The sequence below is a fragment of the Drosophila virilis genome, chromosome 4 (assembly GCF_030788295.1).
Source record: "Drosophila virilis strain 15010-1051.87 chromosome 4, Dvir_AGI_RSII-ME, whole genome shotgun sequence".
Taxonomy (NCBI): Eukaryota; Metazoa; Arthropoda; class Insecta; order Diptera; family Drosophilidae; genus Drosophila; species Drosophila virilis.
In genome coordinates, this window is record NC_091546.1 from 2466351 (window position 1) to 2484484 (window position 18134).

At 44.1% G+C, this 18134-nt stretch overlaps 4 protein-coding genes across 8 annotated transcripts; 3 read left to right on the top strand and 1 right to left on the bottom strand.

Moving 5' to 3' along the window:
• The first annotated feature begins 403 nt into the window (after positions 1-403).
• Positions 404-9063, top strand: LOC6635694 (lysine-specific demethylase RSBN1L). 4 transcript variants are annotated; one of them, XR_004304747.2, is made up of 10 exons: positions 404-864; positions 978-1323; positions 1413-1690; positions 2450-3538; positions 3599-3739; positions 3801-3940; positions 4577-4716; positions 4900-5190; positions 5250-6875; positions 7140-9063. XR_004304747.2 is itself a non-coding variant. In XM_032438662.2 (10 exons), the coding sequence occupies exons 2-10, from the start codon at positions 745-747 to the stop codon at positions 6782-6784; spliced, it is 4080 nt and encodes a 1359-aa protein (XP_032294553.1). In that variant the 5' UTR covers positions 404-614; positions 735-744; the 3' UTR covers positions 6785-7111. The 4 variants fall into 4 exon arrangements, 3 of the variants coding, with proteins under 3 accessions (XP_032294553.1, XP_032294552.1, XP_032294554.1); XM_032438662.2 differs by lacking the exon at positions 7140-9063 and having other exon boundaries at positions 404-614; positions 735-864; positions 5250-7111; XM_032438661.2 differs by lacking the exon at positions 7140-9063 and having other exon boundaries at positions 5250-7111.
• Positions 8020-10334, bottom strand: ScpX (Sterol carrier protein X-related thiolase). Its single transcript, XM_002059232.4, has 5 exons — positions 10178-10334; positions 9599-9922; positions 9346-9536; positions 8411-9291; positions 8020-8345 (listed from the first exon to the last, which is right to left on the bottom strand). The coding sequence occupies exons 1-5, from the start codon at positions 10220-10222 to the stop codon at positions 8155-8157; spliced, it is 1632 nt and encodes a 543-aa protein (XP_002059268.1). The 5' UTR covers positions 10223-10334; the 3' UTR covers positions 8020-8154.
• A 56-nt stretch (positions 10335-10390) lies between these two features.
• LOC26530634 (zinc finger protein 431) lies at positions 10391-18113 on the top strand. Of its 2 annotated transcripts, none has more exons than XM_032438668.2 (2): positions 10391-10978; positions 16188-18113. In XM_032438668.2, exon 2 carries the CDS (start codon positions 16242-16244, stop codon positions 18111-18113), a length of 1872 nt encoding a protein of 623 aa, XP_032294559.1. In that variant the 5' UTR covers positions 10391-10978; positions 16188-16241. The 2 variants fall into 2 exon arrangements, with proteins under 2 accessions (XP_032294559.1, XP_032294558.1); XM_032438667.2 differs by lacking the exon at positions 10391-10978 and adding an exon at positions 15074-16125.
• LOC26530823 (oocyte zinc finger protein XlCOF28) lies at positions 11778-14989 on the top strand. Its single transcript, XM_015169073.3, has 3 exons — positions 11778-11932; positions 12012-12438; positions 12505-14989. Exons 2-3 carry the CDS (start codon positions 12091-12093, stop codon positions 14566-14568), a joined length of 2412 nt encoding a protein of 803 aa, XP_015024559.1. The 5' UTR covers positions 11778-11932; positions 12012-12090; the 3' UTR covers positions 14569-14989.
• Positions 18114-18134: the final 21 nt, after the last annotated feature.

The following is an 18134-nucleotide window of genomic DNA, read 5'->3' on the forward strand; positions in this document are numbered from 1 at the left end:
TTCTGTTAAATAGTGTAATTTGTTTCTGTATATTGCTGCTGCCTTAAAAAGTACAAATTGTATAGAAAAGTTTCTGTTTTTAAAGGGATAAAAAACTGATTGTTCATTTTTAAAACAATTGGGAGGAACTACTTGTTGAATTTTGATCAAGTTAGCTACAATATTTATGCAAACATTTTTGCATTCTCGTTTATTTTTAAAAGAACAATATATAAAATCGGTTAGGCAATTTCTTATTTTTTAAGAAAATATTTGCAAAAGTGTACCAATCATATAAAACGCTGATGCGCAAATTAAAGTGCAACGATATTTTATAAAATTAATTCGCACAAGTTTGCAATTTCGAAAAGAAAAAGTATCGATACATCGTATATCATCGCAACAATGCACGAGATGGACCCATCGATGCATAGCCAGGCGAAGAGAAGTTGCGACAACCCTAAATTATCGGCAAGGCAAACAATGAATGCACGACGTACGACGACGGCTCGTTCTAGAACGAAAACGCGAAATTGTTATTAAAAACTGAGCAAGCGTAGAATTACGCGCAAGTACCCGGTCACTTATACTAATGCAAGTGGCAGTGAACGCCAAGCAACGGCAACAAATTGCGCGTGAGTTTTAGATAGCTTCCTGAGTAGCGTCACGTAGACGGCAAGCGACTTGCAAATCGATATTCACACTCACTCACATACACACACACACACACACACACCTAAACGTACACCCACCAGTACAAACAGTATGGAAACCACACTAGAAGGCGGCGGCGCTGATGGCGAAAATAACATTTTGCCGCTGCCAGCCATGTGCCAGGACTCCGCCCGAAGCCCGACCGATGCCGCAGTAATGCCCCAGACAGCGGTAAGTTGACGTCGTTGAGAACGGCGACGTCATAAACTGCCGCCCGAAATTTTGCGCCTAATACTTATCCATTCCACATATGCACGGACACACACACACACACACACTTGCAGACACAGACTATGATAAGCAGCGACGCAGCAGTTGCTGCGACGGCGTCGTCGACAATGGCAAACAACGACAACAAAAAGTCGCAATTGGAGAGCGAAGAAGGGGCCACAGTGTTGGGCACCGAGCACCAGCACATGCACAATAACAACAACAACAACAATAACAACGAGAACAGTGCTAAAACTAAACAACAACAAAAAGAGCAGCTGTCAGGCGATGGCAATGCAAATACCACAACAACAACAACAACAACAGCAGCAACAGCAAGAACAACAACGAATTGTGTCAAAGTGACGGCGGCAGCGGCGCCGGCAGCGACAGCCGCCGATTTGGACAGCAGCAAAACGGGTGAGCAGAGCTGCCAAGAGCTTCCCCCCCTCCCCTCCCCCCTTGCATAGCTCTCTTATTTTTGTTTTGATGCAATTTTCTGCCTTTAGCAGAGCGCAATCACAAGAAGAAGAAAAAAGATAAGGAACGCGAACGCGATGACGATAAGCGACACACAAGCAGCAACAGCAGCAGCGCCAAGGATCGCGAAACCAACAGCAACAGCCTCAAGAGCAGCAACAGCTCCAGCGGCAGCAAATCCTACACAACAAATCGTCACAGCAGCGACCACAAATCGAGTTCCAGTTCCTCAAGCGCCTCGCGGAGCAAAGACAAAAAGCAACACAGAAGCGATCGTGATAGAGAGCGGGAGCGCGAAAGAGAGAAGGTAAATAGAATGCAGCGAGAGAGGGAGAGTGTGTCCTAGACAGTGTGGCCAACTGACGCTACAAAAAGTAGCCGAATCCAATGTTAAAAACCGCTATAAATAGCCGTATTGCAAATAATAAGACATTAAGCTGGCAAAAAGTAGCTAAATTCAGCTACAATTTAAACTATGCCTCTAAAAGCATTGCCAAATGGGCATAGCTAGAAAATAGCTAGAAATAATTGACAACTTTAAAGCTAGAAAAGTCGCTATGGTATATTTATTATAATTTCTTATTTAAATTTAAGGCTACAGCACAGTTTTTTTAGATAATAGAAAAAACAGTCGGAAAGGGTTAAAGCTAAAATGCTTATAGCAAAATCTTGATCATTTTTTACGTGACAGAAAAATATAAATGCTTTTTGACGGCAATTATAAGAAATGCAGTCTGCGAAAAACTGCAGCTGTATCAAATTACTCTAAAAGAAAAGAAACCAGTTGAAAAATTCGTTTCTCAACGGAAAATGTTCTGCACTGCAAAATATCTGCAACAAACTAAGCAATTTACCAGCTGCACAATTCTCCCAATCTAACCACAAAAGTATTCAATCCAAAGTTAGCCGTGTCTTCTTAAATTGAAACCATTTTAATTAGCTGATGAATATGGTTATTTATATTAATTATTGTATTGCAAAACACGCTCAAGTCAAGCTGAATGCTACAACTTTTTTAATATGCGTTTAGTCCGAGTATAATAATAACAATTATAATTAACAACAGATACCATCGTCAGCGTCGAGCTGCTCATCGAACTCGCACTCGGATCGCCGCCGCAGCTCGGACAGCAGTCGCGGCAGCAGCAACAACAACAGCTCCAACAAGCTGCTGGTCATTAAAGAGGAGAAGGAGCGAGAGAGGGAGAAAGTGTCGATCGTGGAGTCAATCAAAGTGGAGGAGCCACAGAAAGAAAGTGGCGCGTTGACGGTACTTAACCACAGCAAAGACATCAAAACGGAAACCGAAATCAAAAAGGAGCCGATGGAAACGAAGCCATTGGTAAATGGCGATGCATTCAAAACATTGATAAAGACACGCGACGAGGTCACGCGACAGCTGAGCTTTGGCGCTGAGGCAGCTAAGCCCAAGGAGAACAGCAGCAGTAATGGCAGCAGCCAATCGTCTTCCATTTTAATGCCATCGCCGGCGCCAAAAACAATCAACAACAACAACAACAACAGCAGCAGCAGCAGCAGCGCCAATCATCATTCCTCCAGCTGCAGCGCGCGCAAATCCTCGTCCTCCTCCTCCAGCAATTCGTCGAGCAGCCATCACAAGACTTCATCGACTTCCTCGTCATCGTCCTCCTCGTCACGGCATTCATCATCCTTTTCATCGCGCGACTGCTCCAAATGTTATAAGCGCTCCAAGATTCGCCGCAGCAGCGTGGGCGTCCAATGCATCCAGCATGCGCCCGCTGCTGGCGCCTGGCAGACCAACTCTTTGCCCAAGCCCATGGCAAATCGAAAAGCGCCCGCCGGCCTTGAAAATCTCAAATACGGTCATTACTTTCAAGTGGAACAGTATCCCAATGGCGGCGCTTCGGTGGTGCATCTCTATCAGCATGAAATCGATGCACTGCCGCCACACGAAATGGAGGAGCTGGTGGATGAGTTCTTCAGCGTGTGCTTTGCGGAGGATGAGCAGGGCTATGCACACCATGTGATGGGCATTGTGCACGATGCCGCACGCTATATACCAGATCTGCTCGAGCACATGGCCGAGAACTATTCAACGCTGACGGTGAAGGCGGGCGTGCTGGGACGCAACTCGGACATCGAGACGTGCACGATGGCCCAATACAACGAACAGGTAAATGACGCACTGCATCCTTCAATCGGCAATTTATACTAATCTCTCATTCGCTTGCAGGTGGTGCGTAATTATTGCCAGGGCACCTTTCGCTATGGACCGCTGCATCAGATCAGTTTGGTGGGCAAAGTGCACGAGGAGGTGGGCGGCTTTTTTCCGGATCTCCTGGGACGCATCGAACAGAATCCCTTTCTGCGCAAGGCAAATACACAGCATATACATAAAAACATCTAAATAATAATTAATAATCCACATCCTTTAGACAATGCCCTGGGGTGTGAATTCCATACTGCAAACGGATCCGCGTCAATCGAACGATGGACCCATTCTGTGGATACGCGCTGGCGAACAGCTGGTGCCCACCGCGGAGCTGAACAGCAAGACGCCCCTCAAGCGACAGCGGTAAGTGCCATTTTTTCAAATTTACCCATTTGTATTTATAGAAACGTATTATACTAAACCCTCAAAATTATGTGCCTTTTGGTCCTTATTTGTTATCCAAAGAAAAATAATAGCTAACAAATCTTGTAACAATTTGATTAATTTTGTAAATAAATGTAATTGTTTTAAATATAAAATCTGTTAATTCTTAGTTTTAATTTTATTTATATTTAATATACACAACTTATATAGATAGATATAGGCAAATCTGATTACCTTGTTCAAATGATATCTTGCTTTAATATTGTATTATCTAAAGAAAAGTGTTTCTGTTACTTATATTTTAGTATGCTTAGATATATTTATAAAATAATGGTGCAACATTTTATTATTCCCTAATTTAAACCAAAATTTTATCAGTTTAACATTAGGCCTTAGCTTAGGCCTTCCGACTTCCATACTTTAGTCTGGGCTTCAAACTAGGAACCACCTTTATGCCCGATTATTTATAAAGATAAGCACATTACACTTTTTCTAGGAAATAGATCATTTCAATTTGTTTACGAGCTTTTACTAATACAAAATTAAGCTATATCTAAATTCTTTTAGGATTTCTCTTAAATATCGTTAATTAATTTGAACTATTTTGCCTTGCAGTACACGCATTAATGAGCTGCGCAATTTGCAGTATCTGCCGCGTTTGTCGGAGGCACGCGAAACCATGATCGAGGATCGGACCAAGGCGCACGCGGATCATGTCGGACATGGACACGAACGCATCACGACCGCTGCAGTTGGTGAGCTCTATAAATGAAAATGCATCTCAAACTCCAAATGCCTCCAACTGTTTTTTTTGGTGCCCATATTCCTATCCTGCGTTAGCCAGAGTCTCACCCTTCATGCTAACGTCCCCTTTAAATCTCTCTACTTCTTTTACTCAACATTTCATCTTCTAATCTCATCTCTTTGCATCTTCCCAGGCATACTCAAGGCGGTGCACTGTGGACAATCATATGACCAGAATCGCATCACCAAGGATGTGGTCGCCTTTGCCGCTCAGGACTTTAATACGCTGGTCGAGATGCTTCAGTTGGATCTGCACGAGCCGCCCATTTCGCAGTGCGTGCAGTGGATCGAGGATGCCAAATTGAATCAGCTGCGCCGCGACGGCATTCGCTATGCCCGCATCCAGCTGTGCGACAATGACATCTACTTTCTGCCGCGCAACATTATACACCAGTTCCGCACCGTGACGGCTGTGACGAGCATAGGTAAGGCGCTCATCCTTAGACGAGTTGGGAACGCAATTAATGTTCCGTTTTCTTGTTAGCTTGGCATCTGCGCTTGCGTCAGTATTATCCCGGCCAGGAGGTAATCAATGAGCAGAACAATCCGGTGCTGGCCGAGACGCCGCACTACAAAGAGAAACAAACCATATTGCCCCATCCCATTGGCCACGATGATTCCGGCAAGAAGACGCCCTCGAAACGCGCACATGACGGAAAGGCCAAACGCAAGCTCATCGACTTGGATGGCAAGGAGCGTCACTCCAGTGAAAGCAGCCAGGATGATCATGCCTCCTCGGCAAGTGCCTCGCCCACGCAACAGACCAACAACAATAACAACAGCAGCGGGAGCGGCAGCGGCGGCAGCAGCGGTACGCCCAAAAAGAAACCGAGCAAAGATGACTCCAAAATAGACATGCGCAAAATGGTTCTGGAACACAAATACAAGCTGACCAAAGCGGCGGCCTCGGAGCATGCCAAGCCATGCAGCAAGGACAAAGAGAAGTCCAATCGTGATAAAGACAAAGATAAGGATAAGGAAAAGGAGCGCAGCAAAAAGTCGGAGCATAAAACGGATATGCCAACGCCAGCAAAAATACCGCGCCTGGCCAACGAATCAGTGGCAAGTGCTGCGCCTGTCGCCCCACCAGCAGCTGCCACGCCTCTGCCGCCGCCGCCGCCGGCCTTGCTACCGCCGCTGCCGCTAGTGCCTCAGACGCCCTTCATCCATCGCGAAGCGTACGTAAATAGCCTGAATCAAAAGGAGCCCGAAATCAAAATACAGCTCAAAATGGTATCCGATGAGCCCAGCAAAACCGAGATCGCCAGCTGCACGGCGCCCGTATCGCCGGCGCCCAATCCCGTTGAGGATGTGGCCAACGAGCTGATTGTGGAGAGCACGCCGCAGCTGGTGGTGGATCACGAGGAGGAGGTGACAGAGCTGTGCGAGGAAATAATTCCACTGGACATACCTCCACCCGACCCTGCACCAGCTCCATCGCCGGCAGCCACGCCAGCGCCACCATTGCCAGTTGTGCGCCTCGCGCAGCCACCCTTGCCAGCAGCAGCAGCTGCTGCCGCCCCACCACCCCAAGTTGTTAAAGTTGTGCTGCCCGCTGCAACGCTGACACCGCTCGTGGGTCGCCTCTCGGCCGTGGTGCTGACGCCGCCCTTGCCGCCCATGCCATTGCCACCGCCGCCGCCGCCGCCACCACCACCAGCCAAGAGCCACAACAACAGCCAGAAACCAACTCCAACAACAACAGCAGCAGCAGCAGCAGCAGCATCATCAGCCACAACAACAACAGCCAGCAGCACCACCTACAAAACGTTCAATTTGCCCTCGCACAAGATCATTTTAACGGGCAGCAGAGCTGCAGCCAAGGCGACAGCCGTGACGCCAGTCGATCTGCTCGGCTCCATTATGGCCAGCATGGACAATAAGCCCAGTATCACCAGCTCCAGCTCAGGCAGCGCGTCCTCAGCCGCGAGCACTGCCCCCGGCCCCGGCGGCAGCAGCACGGCAACCAACGCGAATCCATCGCTCTCCTCCTACGCCAGCTCCAACAACAGCTACTGAGATTGCGCTGCCAGCAGCCCAGAGGCTTCTCCCGGCGTTGTCCGTCACATCGCCACAATAATTGCAGCTATATAGGCAAGAAAAAGAGAAGGTATTGTTGCAAATTGTTTATTATTATTATTATTTTTTTTTTTTCTTGTAAATTGTTTCGATTTGGCCACGTGATGAGGCCACGTTGTTGGCGTCTAACGCAAGCGGGCGCTTTCACAGTTCGCCCGAAAATCGTTTATTGTATATAGTTAAAGGGGCGGGGCGTGCCGCCCCTTATATATTATATTTGATAACTGTAGTTGATTAAGCTCAAAAATGCTAAAAATTACTTTTAGACATGTAGTTTTTTAATTTATTACCGCAGGCACATTAAGATACACACACACACACACACACACCACACACAACATTGGCAACTGTTAGAAGAACTTTGAGATACTTTGGTAGGCGCGTAAAATATATATATATTTATATATATAAATCTGTATATAAGCATAATGTGCGCGCACATTGGCCGCGTATTTTTTACAAGTCAAACTAAAGTGCAAAATGCGCCCAGTTATAAATCTTTTAATTTTGCAACTTTTTCCTAACGACTTTTCGGCAGACACACACACACTCATATATATATATATATATATATATATATATATATATATAACACACATATATAAATGTAGACTTAAAGCCAATGCACGTTGAAGAAACAATAAAGATTCGGATCGTACAAAAATGCAAGTGAAAAAGCATCTTTAATATGGTCAAAAGAAAACTAAATAAATAGAATGATTTTAAAACAAGCTGGAACAGATATATATATATATAATAAAATATATATAAAATATAATAAAATATAAATATCTTCCACAATTAACAAATTCGGCCTTAACTTGACCAATGCGAGAACAATCAGTAAGTCCTTCCAGCTAAAGCAAAATTAAACTGTTTTTTGTTTTTAATCTTCAAATTCAAATATCTCGGATAAACAAAGTCAACTCGAGAACTCATTTTCTTAAATAGGATTAAAGTTGATTGTTGTTGATTTCAATCTATTCCATGAATGGAATCTAAAATTCCAGTTAAGATTCATGGGATAGATTGGACTTGGCATATCTTTCCAAAATCGGACTTCATTTAACTAAAAGTTATGGAAATTGCGATTTTGAAAAATGTTGTTTTAACAACTCATATTAAGGCCGATTTTCGTGGCATATTGCCCTCGTTAAATAATGACAATTTAAAAATAATACAAAAATCAAATATTTAATAGCTAGAAAATAATACATAAGAATCAAATGTAGATATAAACCAAATTTAAGCTACGTTTAAGTAAACCAAACCAAGGATAGTGGCAAAGGCCAAGGGAATGCTTGGAATATTTAAAGCTTGGAGCGCAGCTCCTCAATGCGACCCTGCGCCGAGCGCTGCAAGTCCATCAGCTTCATGGCAAAGCCCATGTTGCCCTGTATCTTGATCTTGCCCTGGAAGAAGGCCTTCTGGGGCGGCAGCTTGCCCGTCAACAGATCAAAGACATCATCATCGCTGATTATAAAGGTGACATCACATTTTTCTGCAAATGCAATTGGATCATTAATCATAAGCTATTCCTCATTTCCTTAGGTGTTTTTCACTTACGTGTGCCATTGAAGATGACCTTGCCCTTGCCCTGCTTGGCATCGATTACCCAGTAGCCCGTCTGTCCTTGGGGTCCATTGTTCACCCTAAAGCCGTATACAGCGCGCACCTTCTCAATTAGATTGTCCTTGTCCTCCTGCATGGCCTGCTCGAGCAGCTTCAGCAACGGCGACACTTTGAAGCCCTCCTCACTATCCGCCAACTTTGCGCCAGTCAAATTGTGCCTGACGCGGCTGGCACCTGGAAAACCCAGGCGATAGAGTGCCACCACCACAGCACCTCCCAGACCCAGGTTGTGCTGCAGGGCCAGCTGGACATTGGGCACCTGGCGCTTCTCGGCGAGGCCACGCAGCTGCCAGCAGAGCTCGGCGCATTGAGCCAAGCCAGTGGCGCCCAGCGGATGGCCCTTGGAGATGAGACCGCCACTGGGATTAATCACAAATTTGCCGCCATACGTGTTGTCGCCACGATCGATGAACTCGCCGGCCTTGCCCTCGCCGCAGAGACCCAACGCCTCGTAGGTGACCAGCTCATTGGCCGAGAAGCAATCGTGCAGCTCCACGACCTGCACATCCTGCGGCTTATAGCCGCTCTTGGCGAACAGGCGTTCCGCGGCAAGCCGAGTCATGTCGTAGCCAGCAATCTTCATGAGGCTTTTGTCGGCAAAAGTCGACTCTGGGTCGCTAGCCATTTCCATGCCCACAATCTCCACGGCCTGCTTCTCCAGACCATGGCGTCGCACGAACTGCTCGGAGGCCAGAATGGCGGCTCCAGAGCCATCCGATGTAGGACAGCACTGCAGCTTGGTCAGCACGCCCTCCACCACCTGCGGCGACTTCATAATCTGCTCCAGACTGTATTCATCGCGGAACTGCGAGTAGCTAATCACAAAACCGATTAGATATAGATCTATAACAATTGGTAATTGCACTTACGGATTATTGACAGAGTGCTTGTGGTTCTTCCAGGCGATCTTGCCAAAATGTTCCGGCTTTGTGCCGTACTTCTTCATGTGTTCCTTGCCGGCATTGCCGAAGATCTGGGCAGCCATGGGTCCAGGTCCGATTTCCGTCAACGCACCCATTTCGGTGATGTGACGCTCCATGGGATTGGCACGGTCAAAGTACTAACAATGAAGAGAGTTCTGTTAAGCATTTTAAGCCAAGTCCAAAATGGATTTCAGCATACCTTTGATGATAACGAACCGCGCTCCATTTTCTCAAAGCCCAGAGCCAGCACACAGTCTGCGCTGCCCGCCTCGATGATCTGCTTGCCCAGGTACAAGGCACTCGAGCCCGTGGAGCAATTGTTGTTCACATTGTAGACGGGAATGCCTGTCATGCCCACTTCATAGACCGCACGCTGGCCACAGGTGGAGTCGCCATAAACATAGCCGACAACAGCCTGTTGCACATCCGTGTACTGGAGTTTGGCATCCTGCAGCGCCTTGGTGACTGCCTCCTTGGCAAAGTCCGGATAGCAGACGCCAGCGCGGCGACCAGGTTTCTCGAACTGGGTGAAAGGTCAAATTCATTAAGTCCAAATGCTAATACTTATAGCCAGAGTATTTAATCGGAGATTTAGATTACGCAGCAACAACAAGATTTCTACTTTTATAGAGAGATTGAAGTGCGACGTAGTTCAAAGTCCGAGTGCGATAATTGTTGCGAAGTGCATGAAGCAACTTGTGGGGCAGCCTCAGCTTTTGCTTTGTTGCAACGGTCCCAACATATTTACATGGATGTGCTTTCGTGTTTCTTTATTTACCTTGGTCATGCCAACACCAACAACATAAACTCGGGTTTTGGTCATTTTGTTGCTAATACTTAGTTAATTCGATGGACAAAAACAAGTGCAACCGCAACGGCTCGGCTTTAATCAATTAATGAAATCCAGTTAAGGCCCACAAAACAAGTATCGCTGCCGTTATAAGAAACCATCGATAATCACAATCGATACTTTTAAGCAACGTTTTACAACACTGGTTCGTTGAGCCGCCAAATGTGATAATTCCTCCAGCCGGACTTACGCAGCTCGTTCTCATTGCTAAAAAAGCGGACAATGTTATTTTGCCAGTGAAAACCTGATGGCACTGCATCTCAAAGGAATCCTCCACATCGCAGCAATCCGCATCCTTGCTCATCGAAAAAAGAGCAGCCAGTCGGTGCTAATACTGTGGCGGCAGCTCCAGATATGCGATCTGTCCATGGCTGTGCAGCGGTCCGCTCAGCGCTCCATGAATGCAGCATGACGCAGCAGTAGGAGGTTAGTTCGCTGCGCTAAATAAAAGTCCAATGCACACTGGCACGATCCTGCGGCGACAATTGACGCAAATCCTTGCCGTCCCACAAATCGTCGCAGCAGCAGTCCAGCTTAATGTCTGCGGTGCCCTGTCTAAAGAGCGACAGATAGCCGCCGGGATTCTAACACAGCACCACCGACAAGGAGTGCGGGAATGCAACCTTCAACTTGGACGACAGCTGCAGCTGGCAAAGCGTATGTCCCGGCGCACCACATCCGTTTGCTGTAAAGTTAATAAAAGGAGCTGAAGAGGCGTTTCAAATAAACGTAAGTTATTTAAAATATTTTTTTTAATTATTTTTTTTTTTTATTTTTTTTTTTAACATATTTTAATGGCGAATAACTGTTTATGTTAACATACTTTGCTATTACATGAAATCGCTAACAGTTGAAATGTTAAGCTGCTGTAAAAGCTATTGTTAACACCCCTCCGCTCTGTGCCAGGCATTTATTTACATTTTAATCATTTATAAGTTAGGATACAAAATTCTTTAACGTACTAGCTAGCGCAGGCAATGTGGGCTTGAATATTAAGAAATATGGTGCCTATTTCCGGCTATCACAAGGATCAATTACAAAGGCGAAAGCTCCGCAACACCGGCAGAAGCGGCAGTTTCTTTGTTGTTGGTACATTTTGCACCTGTTGCTGCAAAATGTGTTCTGGCTTCGCATTTTACCGCAAATAGAAAATTACTCTCTCTCTCTATGTTTACATATTGTTCGTTTTGGTTGTGCGAATTGCATGTGTGCGTTGCCAAGTGCCTGTTGCGCCGCTGCCAGTATTTTGCTTACAGTTGGCAACGCTATCAACTCGGCGCTAAGGGTGTAGCAAAATAATCGAATTAGAGATGAACGCGCTTCGAATTGCCGATACCTTTCGAATATTGCTCGCATTTATTTCTGCATAACTTTCACATTATTATCCTATAAATGGTAAATAGCACTAATTGAAACATTTTAATTGCCAATTTCGATTACGGGCACTCGTTCAGCTGCAAAACTGCCTGTGTTTTGGTCTGGCATTACGATACTTTGTGCTTGTCATCGGTGATGTATCATCGATAGGCCAACTATCGTGGCATATTCTGTGAATTCGATTGTTTGTCCATACATTTTGTGCATCTTTTGTTGTTGAAGAATTGCAATTTAACTATATTTGACTAAGTACAAAAACAATCGTGAAATACATTATTTGTTTTGGATTCTGTCAAACAGTATAAAGTATGTATAAAATGTTATCTGGCTCACGCTCCTAAGCTTGCATTTCCTATATTTGTCTCGCCTCCTTTCTTCCAAAAAGGATTGGCAAACCTGGACGATCAATTTTCATTGTCTCTTCAACTTGCACTTGAGATTAATTCAACGAAAAAACTAACACGATGTACAATAACAAGAGAAAAGGTGTAAAGTGTAGAATTAAAGCATGCTCGCGAAGCTACAGAAACGGCCCGCTTGTGCGACTGTTCAAATTTCCCAGCAATGACGCTCTTCGTCGCGAATGGATCGCGAGTTGTGGACTCCCACAGGATATTGATACGCGCAATGCGTATCTTTGCGATTTACATTTTGAAAAATTCTGTTTTTTCAAAAAGAAAATAAGATCAGAAGCAGTGCCAACCCTGCATTTGCCAGAGCCTTCGAAGTCGAACATAGACATACCAAAAGCACCGGATAATATGGTCGCAAGCCCGATTCGTAGGCAAGCCGACCCGATTGACAATATTCCGGTATTTATAAATAAATATACAAAAGTAAGCAAGGGAACGCCTAACGTTAATGTATGTATATGCTAGATATGCAGTCGCATTGTGGACAACACAACAGATGTGGAATTAGAAGTATGCCGTGCCTGCATGACCAGCTCAGTGGCGCTCGTGGATATCTTCGCCGATCAGAGGCAACCCAGTCTGGCAGATATGCTAAACGAGTGTGTCGCCTCGATCATCGTCCAACGAAATGATGAGCTGCCGCAGAAAATATGCCTCTCGTGCATTTGTGATCTACAAACGGCATTTGATTTCCAGCGCAGGTGTGAGCAAAGCCATCAGAAGTTACGGGAAATGGTTAATAAACGTAAGATGGAACCCGCAATAAATATGGAAATGGCAGACGAAGACATGGACATAGCTCGGCTCAGGATGGAAATAGACGAATTGTTGCGCAGTGGGGATAAATTGCCAGAGGATCAAATGGAATTCCTGCCTGAAAATGATAACAACGCAAATGCACCCCTAAGTATTTTCAGTTCTCGGGATGTTAGTACTATACCCGCCTATAACTCCAATCAAAGGCAGTCTAGCCTTCTGCTGGATGGCACAAATCCAAGCAACAGAGAGGTTAATGTCCGGTCCGAGCTGCTTGAAGTAGAAAGCTGGGAACTGGCCGGCCGTTACAATGAAATAGGCTGCAGCAAAGATGTAAAGGATAAAGAGGATAACATTAAGGGGCAACAAACTCAACTAAGCTCAAAGAACTACGAAGAATGCAACGCAGAGCGCAGTTCTCTTGCTGTTGACGAGCCTGGAATAGATACTAAAACTAAGCAATTTATATGCCCACACTGCCAGAAAGATTTTGTAATTGAATCCACCTTCAAACTTCATATTCTTACGCATACGAACGAACTACCGCATCAGTGTCCTCACTGCCCCAAAGCCTTTAAATATTCCGCGAAACTGCGCTCACACATCTATATTCATGGAGGTAAAACGGCCTTCAAGTGTCATTACTGCAGAAGATACTTTTTAGAGAAAGCCAAGTACGATGAGCACACGCGTTATCATATTGGGCGCCAGGCTTACAAATGTCCACACTGTCTAAAAATCTTTACTAATTCTACGTATTTTAAAAACCACCTTGCAGCCCATTCTCGAATAGAAACTAAGAAAAAACAATTTATATGTGCACATTGCCAAAAAGCCTTTAAAATGGAATCTTCCCTCAAACTTCACCTTCGTAAGCATACGGGCGAACGACCGTATCGTTGTCCTCACTGCCCCAAGGCCTTTAGACAGTTCAACGGTCTGCGCTTACACATCTTTTCTCATGGAGGTAAAACAGCCTTCCAGTGTCCTCACTGCAAAAAATGCTTTTTAGAGAAGGCCCATTACGAAGAACATAGGCGGCATCATATTGGGCGCCAGGCTTACAAATGTCCACACTGTCCAAAAATTATGTCTCGTCCTTCAAGGTTAAAAAAGCACATTAGAACTCATACCGCCAAAAACAGTGAGGTAATTGGCCAGTCTGAGCAAAACTCGAAGCTGACCGAGCAGGAGAATGAAACAGGCTGCAGCAAAATAGTAGAGGATAAAGAAGATGGCATTAAGGACCTACAAACAGAACTAAGCTCAAAGAGCTACGAAGAATGCAACGCAGAGGGCCTTGAATTTACTGTTAAAAAGCATCGAATATATCCAACAAAAAACCTATTTAAATGCCCACACTGTACAAAAGCCTTTGTATTTAAATCTAGCCTCGATATGCACATTCGTACGCATACGGGCGAACGACCATTTCAGTGTCCACATTGTCCCAAAAAATATACACTGTTCGCGGGTCTGCGCGGACACATCCTAAGTCATGAAGGCAAAACTTCCTTTAAATGTCCTCACTGCAGAAAATACTTTGTAGAGAAAGCCAAGTACCATGAACACACCCTATATCACATTGGGCCCCAGGCCTACAAATGTCCACACTGTCCAAAAATCAGTACTCATCCTACAAAGTTTCAAATGCACATTCGAACTCATCTCCCAAAAGTCAAGTCCAAACAGCTTGAAGTAAAAAACTCGCAGCTGGCCGAGCAAGATAATAAAATAGGCTGCAGCAAAGTAGCAAAGGATAAAAAAAGATAACATTAAGCAGCAACAAGCAGAGCGAAGCTTAAAGAGCTACTAAGAATGAAGAATTGATATGCCCACATTGCCAAAAGGCCCTTAAGAGAAAATTTAGCCTCACCCTGCCTCAAAGAGTTTTAAACAGTTCATGAATCATTTGCACAACCATATCTTTACTTATGCAGATAAAGCTCCCTACAGGTGTCCTTACTGCAGAAAACACTTTTTATTGGCCACCGAGTGTCTACACTGTTCAAAAATTCTTGCATTATTCTGACTTGCTCAAATCGCACTTAAGAACTCACACCAGAAAATGGTTATGAATTAAATTTAGGATAACCACAGTCCAATATAATCATAAATATATTTTTATATACATCAATCATCGAACAAAAAAAAACCACTATCATTAAAATGGTTTTATAATTGATAACATAAATTCTGAAAAGTCTATTTTGCATATGGATTTAAACATTTTTAACATGTTTGTTTTAAAATTATAATGTATGTATTATGTGTGTTAATGTATCCTAATGTATGTGTTTCACATTTTAAATACACAATAGTCTCCGCCAAATAGAAAAATCGATATATTTAATGATTCATCATCGATAGATAACTGCTAATCGATAGATAACTCTCGCAAATTCATCGTCAAATAGTATCGTTTCTGCACGACACGACAATTTCTTATGCCTACTCGAATTATTTGGAAATTCCTTAAGTCAGGTGACCAAATCTGGGAATTACCGGTACGCTTAGCACAAGTAATGTAGCTTTGGTCTATCTCGCTTTGTGAATATTAACCGACATCACTAAGCGTTAATAAAATCGTTAAATCGACAAAAAGATTTTGCTATATTTGTGCAAATATAGTTCAAGACGAAGACGCTTGCTTTAAATTTTTTTTTATGACCTGCGCAAATAAGTTTGCTTAGTGTGCGTCAAACTTCGAGCATCCTGTCACTTTCTTGCTGCATGTACATATGTTTGTTTAATTTAATGTAGAGCCCCGAGATGCATCTTTGTATGCATGCTGGTGTATATTGCTGTCTCGCTCGCACTAGTTGAACAGGACCCAAGAAAAGCTCGATACACATCTGTTTGAATGCATATTGCAAAAATGCCTCCTTTCCTGCGACAGTAAGAAGAATAGAACCGATTTTAGTTGACAAAGAGCCACGCAAAGAAGTGGTTGACATTGAGCGATTTATCTGACGAACGAACAATAAGAACGCAATGAACAATAAAAAGCGAAGTGGTGTCAAGTGCATTGTTAAGTCGTGCAGGCGCAGCTACAGGAAAGGCTCTTCGGTGAAAATGTTTCGGTTTCCCAAAAAGGAGAGCCTTCGCCGTCAATGGATGGAAAAATGTGGCTTGCCCCACGATTTTAAGAAGCGTGCGTTCATTTGCGATTCACACTTTGAAAAGGAGTCCATCGGCAAAAGGTTCTTAAAATCGAATGTAGTCCCCACCCTGAATTTGTTTGACCCTTCAGAAGCGAATATAGTCACTTCTGAGGAACTGGGCGGAATCACAATTTGTAAAGATGACGACACACTCGAAGATATTTCGGTATTTACATATAAATATACATATGACGAAACATTTGTATGTTTAATGATAATATATGCTAGATTTGCAGAAGCTTCGTGGACGCAACACCAAATGGGGAAGTATGCCGTGCCTGCATGACCAGCTCAGTGGCACTTGTGGATATCTTTGACGATCAGAGGCAGCCCAGTCTGGCGGATATGCTAAACGAGTGTGTGACCTCCATCGCAGTCAAACGAAATGATGAGCTGCCGCAGAAAATGTGCCTCTCGTGCTTTTGTGATCTACAAACGGCATTTGATTTCCAGCACAGGTTTAAGGAAAGCCATCAGGTGTTAAACAAAAAGCTAAATGAAATTAAGGTGGAATCCGCAATAGATATAGAAATGCCAGAGGAGGACATGGACATAGCTCGGCTCAGGATGGAAATAGACGAATTGTCGAGCAGTGGGGATAAATTGTCAGAGGATCAAATGGAATTCATGCCTGAAGATGAGTGCAAACCAAATACACCCATAAGTACTTTCAGTTCTCGGAACGTTAAAACTACACGAGACAATGAAATAGGCTGCAGCAAAAATGTAAAGGATAAAGAGGATAACATTAAGGACCTACAAACTGAACGAAGCTCAAAGAACTACGAAGAATGCACCGTGGAGCGCCACGAAACTTGCAATCCTCTGGCTGTTGACGAACCTGGAATAGATACTAAAAAAATGAATAGATACTCTTGCCCACAATGCCGAAAAGCCTGTACGTGTAAATCTACCCTCAAACTTCACCTTCGTTCGCATACGGACGAACGCCCGTATAAGTGTCCACACTGTCCCAAAGCCTATAAACAATTCACGGGCTTGCTTTCACACATCTATACTCATGGAGGTAAAACTGCCTTCAAGTGTCCTTACTGCAGAAAATACTTTTTAGAGAAAGCCAAGCTCGATGAGCACGCGCGCTATCACATTGGGTACCGGGCATACAAATGTCCACACTGTCCAAAAATCTGTACGGCTTTTGTGTATCTCGAAAAGCACATTCGAACCCATTACGGAGAGAACAGCGAAGTGTGCAATCCCACTGTTGTTAACAAACCTAGAATAGAAACTAAAAATGGCAAATTTATATGCCCACATTGCCCGAAAGCGTATACGCTTAAATCCTCCCTTAGAAATCACCTTTGTACGCATTCGGATAAACGATTATTTAAGTGTCCACATTGCCCAAAAAAATATAAAATGTCCTGGAATCTACGCATACACATCCTTACTCATGAAGGGAAAACTGCCCTTAAGTGTCCGCATTGCAGAAAATACTTTTTAGAGAAGGCCAAGCTCGATGAACACACGCGATATCATATTGGGCACCGGGCTTACAAATGTCCACACTGTTCAAAAATCTATACTCATCCATCATTTTTTAAAGACCACATTGCAACTCATCCCACAGATAACAGTGAGGTAAATGTCCAGTCTGAAAGTGTTGAAGTAGAAAACTCGGAGCTGGCCGAGCAAGACAATGAAGTGGGCTGCAGCAAAGCAGCAAAGGATAAAGCAAATAACATTAAGAAACAACAAATTAAACTAAGCTCAAAGAGATCCAAAGAATGCAACGTGGAGCGCAAATCTCTTGCTGTTCACGAGTCTGAAATTGATGCTAAAAAGAAACAATTTGAATGCTCGCAATGCCCGAAAACCTATAAGAATAAATCTTCGCTCAAAATGCATATGCGTACGCATTCGGACGAACCACCGCTTCAGTGTCCACACTGTCCCAAAACCTTTAAAAAGTCCGCGAATCTGCGCACACACATCTTTACGCATGCAGGTGAGACTCCATTAAAGTGTCTTTACTGCAGAAAATACTTTTTAGAGAAAGCCGAACACGATGAACACGCGCGCTTTCACGTTGGGCCCCGGGCTTACAAGTGTCCGCACTGTCCAAGAGTGTGTCATCGTAGAAATTTGGGAAAGCACATTAACACTCATACCAAGAAATGTGTTGAGGAATAAAATTTGGGAAATTCCAGAAAC